This window comes from Notamacropus eugenii, chromosome 6 (genome assembly GCF_028372415.1).
Source record: "Notamacropus eugenii isolate mMacEug1 chromosome 6, mMacEug1.pri_v2, whole genome shotgun sequence".
Lineage (NCBI taxonomy): Eukaryota > Metazoa > Chordata > Mammalia > Diprotodontia > Macropodidae > Notamacropus > Notamacropus eugenii.
This window is the reverse complement of record NC_092877.1, coordinates 60,279,225-60,291,242: the sequence shown is the minus strand read 5'-3', so window position 1 is coordinate 60,291,242 and position 12,018 is coordinate 60,279,225. Positions and strand designations below refer to the sequence as shown.

Here is a 12,018-nt window from a genome sequence, read left to right as displayed (position 1 = left end):
ACAGCTAGTAAGTGTTTGAGGCTGGATTTGGATTCATGAAGATGAGTCTTCCTGCTTCCAAGCTCAGTGCTCTATCCAATAGTGCCACCTAGCTCTTCTACGCATTTTATGATCAATGAAGTTTGATGTTGGACAGTTCCATTTCAGTGTTTGGGTCTGCTCCTTCCCTTTGAAAGCAAATACACAGCAAGGCCATAAAGTTATCCTTAGTGATTGCTGAGGGTTTCAAGGTTATGGAACTGTGACCATGAAGCACACAATTATAGGGAAGAAGAAAAATTCCACAGTCTGGTTCACAGATCAGTTAATTTTGTTTATTTCACAAGCTTTGAATTCAGAACTAAGAGCCACAACAAGTCAGTCTGGGACAGCATCAGTAAGTAAAAATGTGTGTGATTTCAAAAGAAAACTTTGTACAAAACTTTAAAAACCAGACTGCCACTTCAGCCGTCTCGTAGGTACCCAAAAACCCATGCAAACCCAGAGTGCTGCTGCCTCATGGGACATATCCCTGAATGGTATGCTGGGGAGCAGCCTTTCCGTGTATAATCCTTGGCTCCACCTGAACTCAAAAGCTGATATGATGAAAACAGACTAGAATGTACATTATGGGGAGTTACAGTTGTGACAGAGACCAGGTTTTCTGATACAAGACATGGATATCCCTTCATAACTGAGAAAAGGGGAGTGGTCTTACTGGGCAATGTCAACAGGAACTATTCTTGGAGTAGCTTTGATGGACAGTATTGACAGGAGCTGCTGTTAAAGCTGCCTTACCGAACAATAGCAACAAGAGTGTTCTTGGAACAACTTTGTTGGACAGTGTCAATATGAGTTGCTCTTGGAGCAACCTGACTGTGTAATATCAATAGGAGTTTCTTTCTGATTTAAACTGGAGCAAAACGTGTGTGTGTGTGTGTGTGTGTGTGTGTGTGTGTGTGTGTGTGTGGTTGGGATGGGGATTCTTCTTCCTTGGAGGAGCACTCCGATGTGTCAAGTGAGGGCATTTAGTCATGGTGTCGTGTCTAGGTCAGTCATTGGCAATGTGTTCTATGGGACTCACTCACAGACTGGCATAAATAATTCAGTAACATGCATTCACTATCCTAGTACAACTACAGGGTGCAGAGGAACCATCATCATTCAGGTACGAGGACAAAGCTAAAACCTGGACTCGCTAAAGGAGCAGCAGGTGCACCATGCTTTGAGGTGACTATGGAATGGAAACACAATGTTGAGGAGGCAAGTAGTTCCAAGCAAATACACCACACTATTATCACTTCTTCCTATACCAAAAAGAAAAGGGGAGGAGGGAACCAATCCGAAAAACACCATTCTTTTTTTCCCATTAGTACCAAGTAAAACTGTGGATTGCAATAACACTGACATAAAAGGGGATGGATGCAATTCCTGCAATCCTTCATTCTAGACCACCCATGGATCTTCAGGGTTCAACCAAGACTGGTGATGTTGGAGCGGCCCCCAGGAGGTGCCACAATGCGATGCCCAGTACGGCGAGGGTTGTTGTCATCTATCTGGGCCCCTGGAAGAGAAAAATTGAGCCGATCAAGTTCTGGCATCCCAAAGACAAAGAAAGAATTAAAGAGGGTTTGGCTTCAGGGCAAGACATTTCCTGAAATGGTAATAGCCTTTGTTCACTTCAGGGAGTTTTTCTTGAGCAAGAAGAAAGACAGAGAAAGCTCTAGTTACAAAATGCAAGAGAAGATCCGAAGTTCAATAGCACAGCATGCTTGAGTCAGTATACTACAGAGGAAAGTAATCTGGAACAAGAATAAGGAGGCCTGAGTTCAAATTTGACCTCCAGTGCTTGCTAGTTCCATGACTAAGGGACAGTTCTTTGACATCTCAGACTCTCAGTTTCTTTACTTATAAAATAAGTAGTGAATATACTCCCTATGTTATAGCACCTTTGTAAGGGAAGCATTTTGTAAGAGGCAGGATAACACGGTACGTATATGGAAAGCTGACCTTAGAGTCAGAAAAACTAGATTTCATTTCCTGTCTCTGGCGCATAGAATTCTATGAGAGAGGATAACTGCAGATTAATCACAATCAATTCACTTTGAATTCTACTCAGACTACTTCTTACTATTTTTGTTTCACTATTTCTTTCAGAAGTTTCAATGAATTGCTTAAAATCTGCATTTTAAAACGAGAACACTAACCCAGGTTTCCAGCGAAACATATCTCAAAGGCCAACAGGCTCTTAAAACCAAACTACCCAAACTACCCAAAGTTGCACCTTTCTTCATGAAAGTTCTCTGATGCTTCATCAAGGCCAGGAGGCATCCCTTGAGTTCCTGACGGTTTATCAGTGGTCTGAAAACTGTGGCAGGTCCAATCACGACTTAAAGGCATCGAGTAACATACTGCAGGGATTTCCTCTGGAGACCAGTCCAACCTAATGTGTAATCTCAGTGGCAGAAGGCTGACCTCCAGGGGAGGAACCTTTATGAACAGAGCAAATCCTGAGGCCTGTCAACTGAGGAGTATGTTAGCGGAGAGCTCACTCACAATAATCACTCAAAGCATGGATTCCTGAACCACAAGCATCGTAGAACTCCCCAAAAGACCTGTGTAATATCTTTGGTAGGGAGAGTTAGGTGGTGCAATAGATAGAACACTGGCCCTGGAGTCAGGAGGACCTGAATTAAAATCCAGCCTCAGACCCTGGGCAACTCACTTAACCCAGATTATTTCTCAAAAAAAAATTTCAAATATCTATCTGTATGTATCTTTGGTGACATGATCTGAATCACTTTCCATTCTTTCCCACTTGTAGATAAAATTTATTCCCTGCTCCATAACCTCCATCTTCCTTTGCTAAATAAGAACAAAGTTACCCTAATGACAGAGTTGGCCAACTTTCTCTATTGGAGGTTCCTAGGGTGGTCCTACTGTTCTAGCGCTTACCTGATAAGCTGAAATTGGACTGATGGAGGTTTCTGATTGGTGGAGGCTGGTGTTTGGAAGGAGAGGATTTGGCAGAGGGAGCAGGAGTTGCATATTTTGGTGTAGCTGGAACATCATAGACTGGCCCATCATACATTCCTCTTGAAACTCCTTGCAATGCACCAACCTAAACCATGTAAGAAAGGTGATTTAGTGTCTAATGAATTTCCATCTCAAACCTGGATTTTTATCTTCCCTTTTCCTCATCCTCCATTTTCAACAAATTGTGGAATCTGTCCGTTAAACCTTCTAAATATTCTTCCCGCCTTCCCCTTCCCCTCCACTGCCATTGACACCACCAAGGCTTAGACCCTTGTCATTTCTCCCCTAGATTATAATAACAGCCTCCTAAATGGTTTTCCTGTCTGTCAGCTTTCTTTCTCTCCTTCACACAGCTATCAATGCAATCACCCTGTTACTGCTCTGACAAATTCCCACTTTCCTGCTCAAAAGTGTTAAATGGTCCCTCATTACCCATCAGAGAACCTGAATTCAAATACCCTGTTTCCTACTTACTACCTGTGTGAGCTTACTCAAGTCAAGTATACACCCTGGGTCACAGTTTCCTCATCTGTAAAAATTGGACTAGATGACCTCTAAGTTCCCTTGAAGCCCTAGTATATAAAGATAGATAAAAACATAGAGATGTAGATATGTGTATATTATATAACATAAGATAATATATAATGCATGATATATGATATAACGTAATATGTAATATAATGAAATGTAGCATAATATATCTAAGATATAAACTCCTTAGTCCACCATTCAATACCCTACATAATTTAGTTATTAGTTTGAGTAATTTTCCAACCTTTTTTCATGTTACTACACTTCATTAGCTCTATGCTCCAGCCCAACTAGAACATTATCAGTTGATGTTGCCCTGCCCTTTAATGCCATCCTCATTTCATATATGCCATCCCCAATGCCAAAAGTACATTCCCTCCTCATCTCTGTGTGTTGAAATGATTTTTTACCTTTGAGGCCCAGCTTAGGTTTCATTTTCTACATGAAATCCTCTTTGATTCCCCCACTTGAAAGTGATTCCTACAGTACTTTGTCTAGATTCTCCCTTTGCTTCTATCATACTTTGCCACATTTCAAACTCACTTATGTATTATTATATATGACATGATGTAATGTAACGTAATGTAACATAACATAATATAACATAACATAACATGATATCATATCATATCATATCATATAACAACATCATATGACATGTGATGCATATGCTCCTTGGGGACAGAGACCCTCATCATTTGCAATAGTTGTTCCTAGAACTCAATAGAGAAATATTCACATAGTAGATGCCCAATAAATATTTTGGGATGAATAAATAAATAATTACACTATTACAAAAAATGTTGGGAGCCAATTGGACAAAATCAGGGGGAAGATGAAGCAAAAATGGCCATGAAGAAAGAGCCAAAGTAACAAGGCCTTGGGTCAAATGAAGATCCAGTGAAGGAACTGAGTGTGAATAAGCCAGAAAAGTTCCTTGGGCAGGACTGAGAGTGAGAGGAATGATTGCTGTCTTCAAATATTTGAGGGACTTATATGTAGAAAAGGAATTCAGATTGTTTCAACTGGCACCACAAAATAGAATGAGGACAAATTAGTCAATCAATAAACATGCATTAAACAGCTACTCTGTATCAAACACTATGTTAAGCATGGGATGAATAGGTAAAGAACCAGATATTGTTGGTTCCGTGTTAAAAATAATACTTCTTAAGAATTAAAGCTAGCCAAAAGTGGAATGGCTGCCAAGAGGTAATGACTCCTTCAGTCTTCAGATGGAGATTGAATGGGCATTGCTTAGGGCTGTTCCAGAGGACATATCTGCTAAGTTTCAAATTGATCTGGGTGATCCCTGAGGTCCCACCCCACTTCTGGAACTCTTTTACTCAATGATGTGAAGCTAATTTAGAGTGTGGAAATGAAGGAGGAGTTGAAATAAGAACAGAAACTCTCCCATGTAAATGAAATCTATAATGTATATATATTAATAGGTACCACACTAACAGAGGCTGTTGTACCAGCTGAAATCCCTCTCTTCCTTCAAGGGTCACCTCAGGTACCACATCCTTTCATTTCTTCCCTGTTCTCCCCCATTCCTCTGCCCCGTCCACCACACACACCCACACAAACACACACACACCCCTACACACACACACACACACACACACACCCATACACACACACACACACCCATACACACACACACACACAAACACACACACCCATACACACACATACACACCCATACACACACACATACACACACACACCTTGGCTGACATGATGTAGCCTAAATCTAGTACAGTGGGAAATATACAGACTCTGCAAATGAAAGACCTGGGTTCATACTCCACTTCTGATGTTTACTATTTGTATAACCTTGGGTTACTCACTTTACTTCCCTAGGCCTCAGTCTTCTCATCTGCATAATAAAGGATTTGGACTAGATGACTGCTAAGATCCTTTCTAGTGCTACAGCCAGGACTCAGTGACTTCCCTGGACTTCAACTTCTTCATCTATAAAATGAAATAACTGGACTTGATGGCATCTGAGGTCCCTTATAGTTCTAGTCCTATGATTTTATGATCTCCTGCTTCAATATTTCCTAAAGCTCCTTCCTTGGATTTCTCCTTTATTTCTATTATATTGTACCCAGTTTACTTCTTATTCATTCATGTCATACACTTTCCAGTAGATTTTAAGTTTGGTAGATGGTAGAAATCATGTCTTTTTTCATCTTCAAATCACCAAGACCTTGTAAGTAGAAGGAATTTGATAAATGTGTAAGGAAAGCTGGAAGGAATTACACATAACACCTCCTCACCAACCCAAATCTCCCCTGAAATATCCACTATTAATCCTTTGGCCTCCACTCCAGTGGAAGAATTCTAGGACCCACTCAATCCATGTTGACCAGATCCCAAGGACTCCTTGTAAACTGACCTTATTCCTTATTTTGACACGCTGGTAGAGGTATTCCGGGAAAGGCTTGCGAGGTATGAAGCGGCCCATACCCTTATTTACGTGTAGATTTCCATCTTCAAATACAATCTTCCCTTGGCTAATGACCACCAGTGGGGATCCATGGCATTCCATTCCTTCAAATATGTTGTACTCAACAGCCTAAACATTAAAAAAAATATGAATAACAGATTTTTAACAGCTCCCAGACAAGATCCAAGCAATTCTTGGCCTGGGTTCAATGGCTTTCATCACTGGTGATAACATTATCCCTTGTCTCTCCCTTACCTGTAAGATTTTCTTCCTTATAACTGCCCCTCTTCACAACCTCCCATTTTTTAAACTGTCATTCAAAAATCCTTCTCTTTCAGGTAGCAGTCCTTGAATAACACTGACTGATAGACTTCTAGACTCAAAAATATTCATGATTCCTTTAATATAAGAGCACTGGCTTCACTAAAATAGAACTCAACCCACCTGTATCTTAGGAAACAAGTCATGAGCTGCTGTGGCCAAAAAAAAATCATCACCGGGTACCCAACCTTCTGGTGAGCCTCTCCATATGTATCTAGTCAGGTCGTTGCTGCATAGCCTCAGTCCATCACTAGACTCATACATGAGGCCTTTCCAGCTTGTTAGAACCTTCCAGAGCTTATGGCATGACCCCCAAGAACCTAGAATCATCTCCGTAACCTACCAGAGAAAGGCTTCCTACTTCTATTATTTTAAGTGTGTTTCAAGTTTCATTTTTTTTACACTAACAGAAAACATCATTGATGCAAAACAATGCAAGGAAGGAAGGAAGCCCACAGGAAAATTAACTGACCACGCCTAGTCCTCTAGTATTTATTTTGTTTTTATTTCTTCCTGTAAATAAACACTAATCTGTTAATGATTTGGCTTGATCAAGAAAAAAGCAAAACTTCCATTAGCCAAATTCTTTTGTATCCCCATATGTAAAAGTTGGCCTCAATGATTCATGGAATAAAGACATGGAAATGGTGTGGGCTCCATTAGCCAAGGGGCCATTCATGCTAATGAAATCCCAGATCTTTTGAATATAAAGTCCTGAGCACCAACAAAGAAAACATGCTCTTTAATACTAAGGATTAACACTAAATTAACACAAAAAATAGAGAAAAGTGAAGATTATTCTTTTACTTATTGAGCTAAGAAAACACAGAGCTCATCCCCTCCCCCCCTTGAAAGGTCAATACATTCAGGACTACTAGTGGGTGAAGGTGTCAAAACACTCAAATTTGGCAAGCAGATTACCACTCCTTTCTAGTTTTCTGTAACTAAGACCCACATTTGTCCAAATCTTCAAAATAAGAGATAATCAAGTTTGTATAATGTAGGAATACATTGCCTCTACCAGTCCAGGAATAGTCAGTATGAAAATCAAAGCAGTTAAAAATTATCCCCATAATAGAGAGGCAGGGTGTCAACAAATCATTGGATTTCAAGTCTAAAGGAAGGGATACTCATCCTGGTTTTGACACCTAGTAGCCAGATAATCTTGGGTCTTAATATCTGTGGGTTTCAGTGCCTTCATTTACTCTTACCTTACTCTACCCTCGCCACAGGTTTACTGTGAGGAAGACTCTTTGTAAACCTAAAATTGCTAATGAATGTCAGCTATTGTTATCAACATGGGGAGAAATTTTGTTCTTTCTTGATTTCACCAATGTACTGGCCATCTGATCTTAACATTTTGCAAATTATTCTAGGAGATTTTAGTTTTCATTATAAAAACATCCAGCTGCTCTGAACCAGAAGGAGCATACGCACCGACTTGTGATTCTTAGCAGTGACAGTCTTCACTTTGTCAGGATCCCAGATCACCACATCAGCATCAGAGCCCACAGCGATTCTTCCCTTTCTTGGATATAGATTAAATATTTTGGCTGCATTGGTGCTGGTGACTGCCACAAACTGGTTCTCATCCATTTTGCCTGTGGCCTAAAGAAAATTTGTCTTTAGTGATTTTTTTTTTTTGTTTGCCAAAAATGGAGATTGATGATACTGGGTAACGCATAGAATGATGATACCTGAATCAAAAGAAATGTCTGAGCTGAAACCACAACCCAGAGGATTTTCAATTCTGGATCTAGAATCAAAAGATGTGCATTTATTTGAGTCTCAGCTCTGCCGCTTTCTAGCTGTGTGCCCTAAGGCAAGGTATTGTCCCTTCTCCGGCCTACAGTTTTCTCCTGGGTAAATGAGGTTAATAATACTTGCACTACTGTCTCTGATAATTACTAGCTATGTGACTTAAGGTAAATGTGTTCCTCTTTCTGAACTTTAGTGCCTTTATCTGAAAGACTGAAAGTTTCTTGAAGTCAGGGATTGTCTTTCACCACTTTTATCCCCAGTAATTAGCACACTACCTGGCACACTGTAGGCACTTATTAAATGTTTATTGATTGACTATAAGATGCAGATAATAATAGCTGTACTTTTTATTACCTAGGATTATTCTGGGGATGAAATGAGGTAAGATACATAAATATATAGGCTCAAAACTCTCTCTCTTCCATCATGCAGCACAAATTGCCTTCATTGGAGCTGCTGTGCTTTTTCTCCAACTATTTAATTAATTATTCAAAAGCAATGTGTTAGCATTGCTGTGATAAGAGAGCAACACCATAACCCTGCTAGAAGGCATCTTTAAAAAGTGTGAGCTAAGTCAGCACTTGAACAATAAGACACCATTATGTGGTGTGGATGTTCAGGTGAATTCAATGTGTGATGGAATTTACTGAGAAGGAGGGCTGTTATGAGTGTCAATAGCTTTTTCTTGGAAGAGTAATTTCTTCTTCTTTTTTGTTTTTGTCTTTTGGTACCCTGAACTCCTTTCAGAGAAAGAATAAGACCCAGGTGAATGTCAGAGGCATGATAAGAGTAGGACTACATGGTATAGGTTTCTGACTACAACTTTCCCTCATGTACAAACAGCAAGCCGTAAGTAGTGGAGAAATTTTTATCTCTGTGGTGTTTCCCAACATCTGGTGTCTTATGAAAGCACTTGGCAGTACCCTTACATGGCCTGGGGCCATAAAGGACAAGTTCCAATCTGTGATGAGATCTTACAGAAACAGTTTCAACTGAATTTATAATATACTGTTTATTGAGACTCTGCCCCATTACCCTAAGAGAATATTTTTGAGATCAGATTGACCCATTCTACAATGGCTTTCAGTTATGTGTTAAAGGTCGCAATGTGCCTCAGGAGCCCTGACTACTGAGAATTCCTTTCAAATGTTTCAGAGAAATGTGGGTCCAGGCTCTAAGTTACAGACAAGTTGTTGATTTACATTGGTAGAAGATTTAACACCCAGGAGGTTTCTGAGAAGGAAATCCTCAGGACCATAGCAGCTTAAAAAAATTTTTTTAATCGGACTTATGATTTCATCCATATAATAGTACACATTCAGTGAAGAACCTCCTCCCCTATCTATGTATCTTTCCTACTGCAAATCAACATTGTCCTGTTGTCTTAGAAAGCTCCTGAATGAAATGATTTGCCAAGGGAAAACCAGCCAATATGTAAAAATTACAATTTGACCTAAGTTTCTCTGACTCCAGGATTAGCTTTCTATCTAGACTGCCTCTGATTTCTCTGGAAAGAACAGCAGTTTAGGAATATGAAAGTAAATTAAAGTATCTGGTATTTCAAAGGTCACAATGGAAAGATCATTCAAACAGAAGCTTATAGATTTGGGCTTTCATCTGACCTCTCATAAATAGTATGTGTATGATGAGAATGGTGCCACCTGTTCTATCTCGTCTACAGAGTTATTCTGAAGATCAAATGAAATGATGAAAAATATTTCAAAAGCTATAAAGTATTAAATGACTGTTATTATATATTAATGTGTAGTGTAGTAGATACAAAGAAGAGTGGTGTAAATGAAGAGAGCTGGAGCCTGAGAAACCTGGGTTCAAGTCCCAAATGACCACATCTCTGCCACATACTGGCTTTCACCCTGGGCAAGTTGGTTAACTTTCCAGTGCCCCTAGGCAACTTTATCCAACTACCAGTAGCAAAGAAGGGTGGTCCTGCATTGGCAGAGGAACTTTCCTTACAAGCTCCCTATACCAATGAAATCACAAGTTCAGTACCCACATCTATTATAATAGGTATCTAGAGGTCTAAAACAAAACACAAAGAATGAACAAAGTCCCCTGTGTTCTATACCAATGTCATATCTTACTATATGGACAGGTTAGTAAAGTGATGCTTACTATTGCTTTGGTTTGATTCTAATAAACCTATTTTACAAGAATGCCATTAATACAGTAAAACCAAACCCCACTACAACATCACAAAGTTCAGTGTAGCATAATCAAGTTCCTGATGTACTGTCATCAAATCAGAGCACAGGGCCAGATCCCAGCATAATACGCCCAAAACCCAGGGAATTCTCACAGCTCACATTGTTCAACCCATCATGTGCAATGTACAACAGAAAGCCAACAATAGACCAAGCTAGCACTGGAACTCCAGAAATATTAACTATTTTGGAGTCAGTCTACTTATTCTTATGCAATTGATAAGGTTGTTTCACCTAATAACATGTTTTTGCAGAGCCAAATAATGGCATTAGGCCGTATTGTTTTTTTTTAAAACCAAAAAGCTCCAGCTCTTTTATACCTATGGCAGATTTCTAAATTATTACAATAGGGGTAAGAATTTCAAGTTATTTCACTCCAGGTGAAATAACTGCATGCTACTGAAACTCTTGAAGAGAAGCAGTCCCAAATAAACACATAGCATCTTAGTACAATGACCTATCCTGCGCTCATTAATAAGAAATTTAGGGACTACTTACAACAGCTTTGTCCCACACAACAGTCATTCTCTCCTCAATCCCATTCACGCCTTCAGGAATAAGGGTAAAATTGTCCTTGCCAACAGCCTTCTGGGCAGTGCTGTATGGACAATGGCCACTTCCTGTCACCTGAAGATCTCCGCTGAGGATTAGAAAAGGGCACAATTTTAAATTTTAGGTCAGAACATGACTGCTTTGCAATATTTGTTCTTTGGACAGGTAACAGATGCTGCCATCCTTGACTGGAGAGAGCACTGACTAGGGAGTGAGGAAGATCTCCATTCACATCCCACTTTAGAGACTTACTGGCTTTGTGATCCTTAGCATGCAAGTTACTTCATCAGTATGGGCTTCAGTTCCTTATCTGAAAAATTCTTACTTCCATATTTAAATTCACTATGCAATAATAACTGAAATGTTGAGGGGAAAAGTTAGAGAATTGAAAATGGAGTGACTAACAATTTGAACGCATTTTTGTGTATGTATGTATGTATGTATGTATTTGTATAAGTGTGTACATATGTGTGGATGTAGAAATATGCATATATACATGTATATGTTTATATGTATGAATATGCATATATTTGTATACATATTCTACACTGAATTTACATGTATTCTATATACATGTTTAACAAGCATATGTACATTTAGTAAATATATTGGCTATATCGTGTCTTCAGTATAGAGGGTCTTTAAGGTTCTAATACTTCTGCACTCAGTATAAAAGAATAAAATAGTTATTTATGTTACTGATAGCTGTCTTCCTTAGAAATTGTTTGCATATCAAAATAATATTTGTTGAGTATAGAACATGGTTCATCCTTGCTAAAGAACAAGGCCAATGAGTTTTCATCTAGGCCAGTGCAGGTTTATAAAGGTACAATGTAAACACTTCAGAGGTCAAATATTGCATGGGTCTTTTAACCAACTACATTTGATTTTCCATTGTCTTTCTTCAGTTGACTTGCTTATGCAAACTGACAAGACTGCCTTTCCAGATTAGCCTGGATTTTTGCTTTATTGCTTTCTGCCTGTGTCTATCTGTTTCTGAGCATGCCCAGGGGGAACTGGCATGGGGATGTGGATAAAGGAAGGAGAGAGATTCAGCTTGCTCAAAGCAACTTGTCAACTGGAGGTAACTAGCTCATAGGATTTATAGGTAGAAGGATATTGTGTAATCCACCTCCCTTCTTTCCACAAGAAGAAAAAGAA

General features: G+C 39.3%; 1 protein-coding gene across 2 annotated transcripts in view; it reads right to left on the bottom strand.

The window, feature by feature from the left end:
- Positions 1-292: 292 nt before the first annotated feature.
- The window catches only part of CRMP1 (collapsin response mediator protein 1), an 80,954-nt gene continuing 69,228 nt past the window's right edge, over positions 293-12,018 (bottom strand). For both annotated transcript variants that reach the window (XM_072620195.1, XM_072620194.1), the window contains exons 10-14: positions 10,804-10,945; positions 7,760-7,930; positions 5,951-6,130; positions 2,935-3,100; positions 293-1,543 (exon numbers count right to left, since the gene is read on the bottom strand). In XM_072620195.1, coding sequence (XP_072476296.1) covers positions 1,452-1,543; positions 2,935-3,100; positions 5,951-6,130; positions 7,760-7,930; positions 10,804-10,945 — 751 coding nt within the window. In that variant the 3' untranslated portion in view covers positions 293-1,451. The remainder of the gene's footprint in view (positions 1,544-2,934; positions 3,101-5,950; positions 6,131-7,759; positions 7,931-10,803; positions 10,946-12,018) is intronic.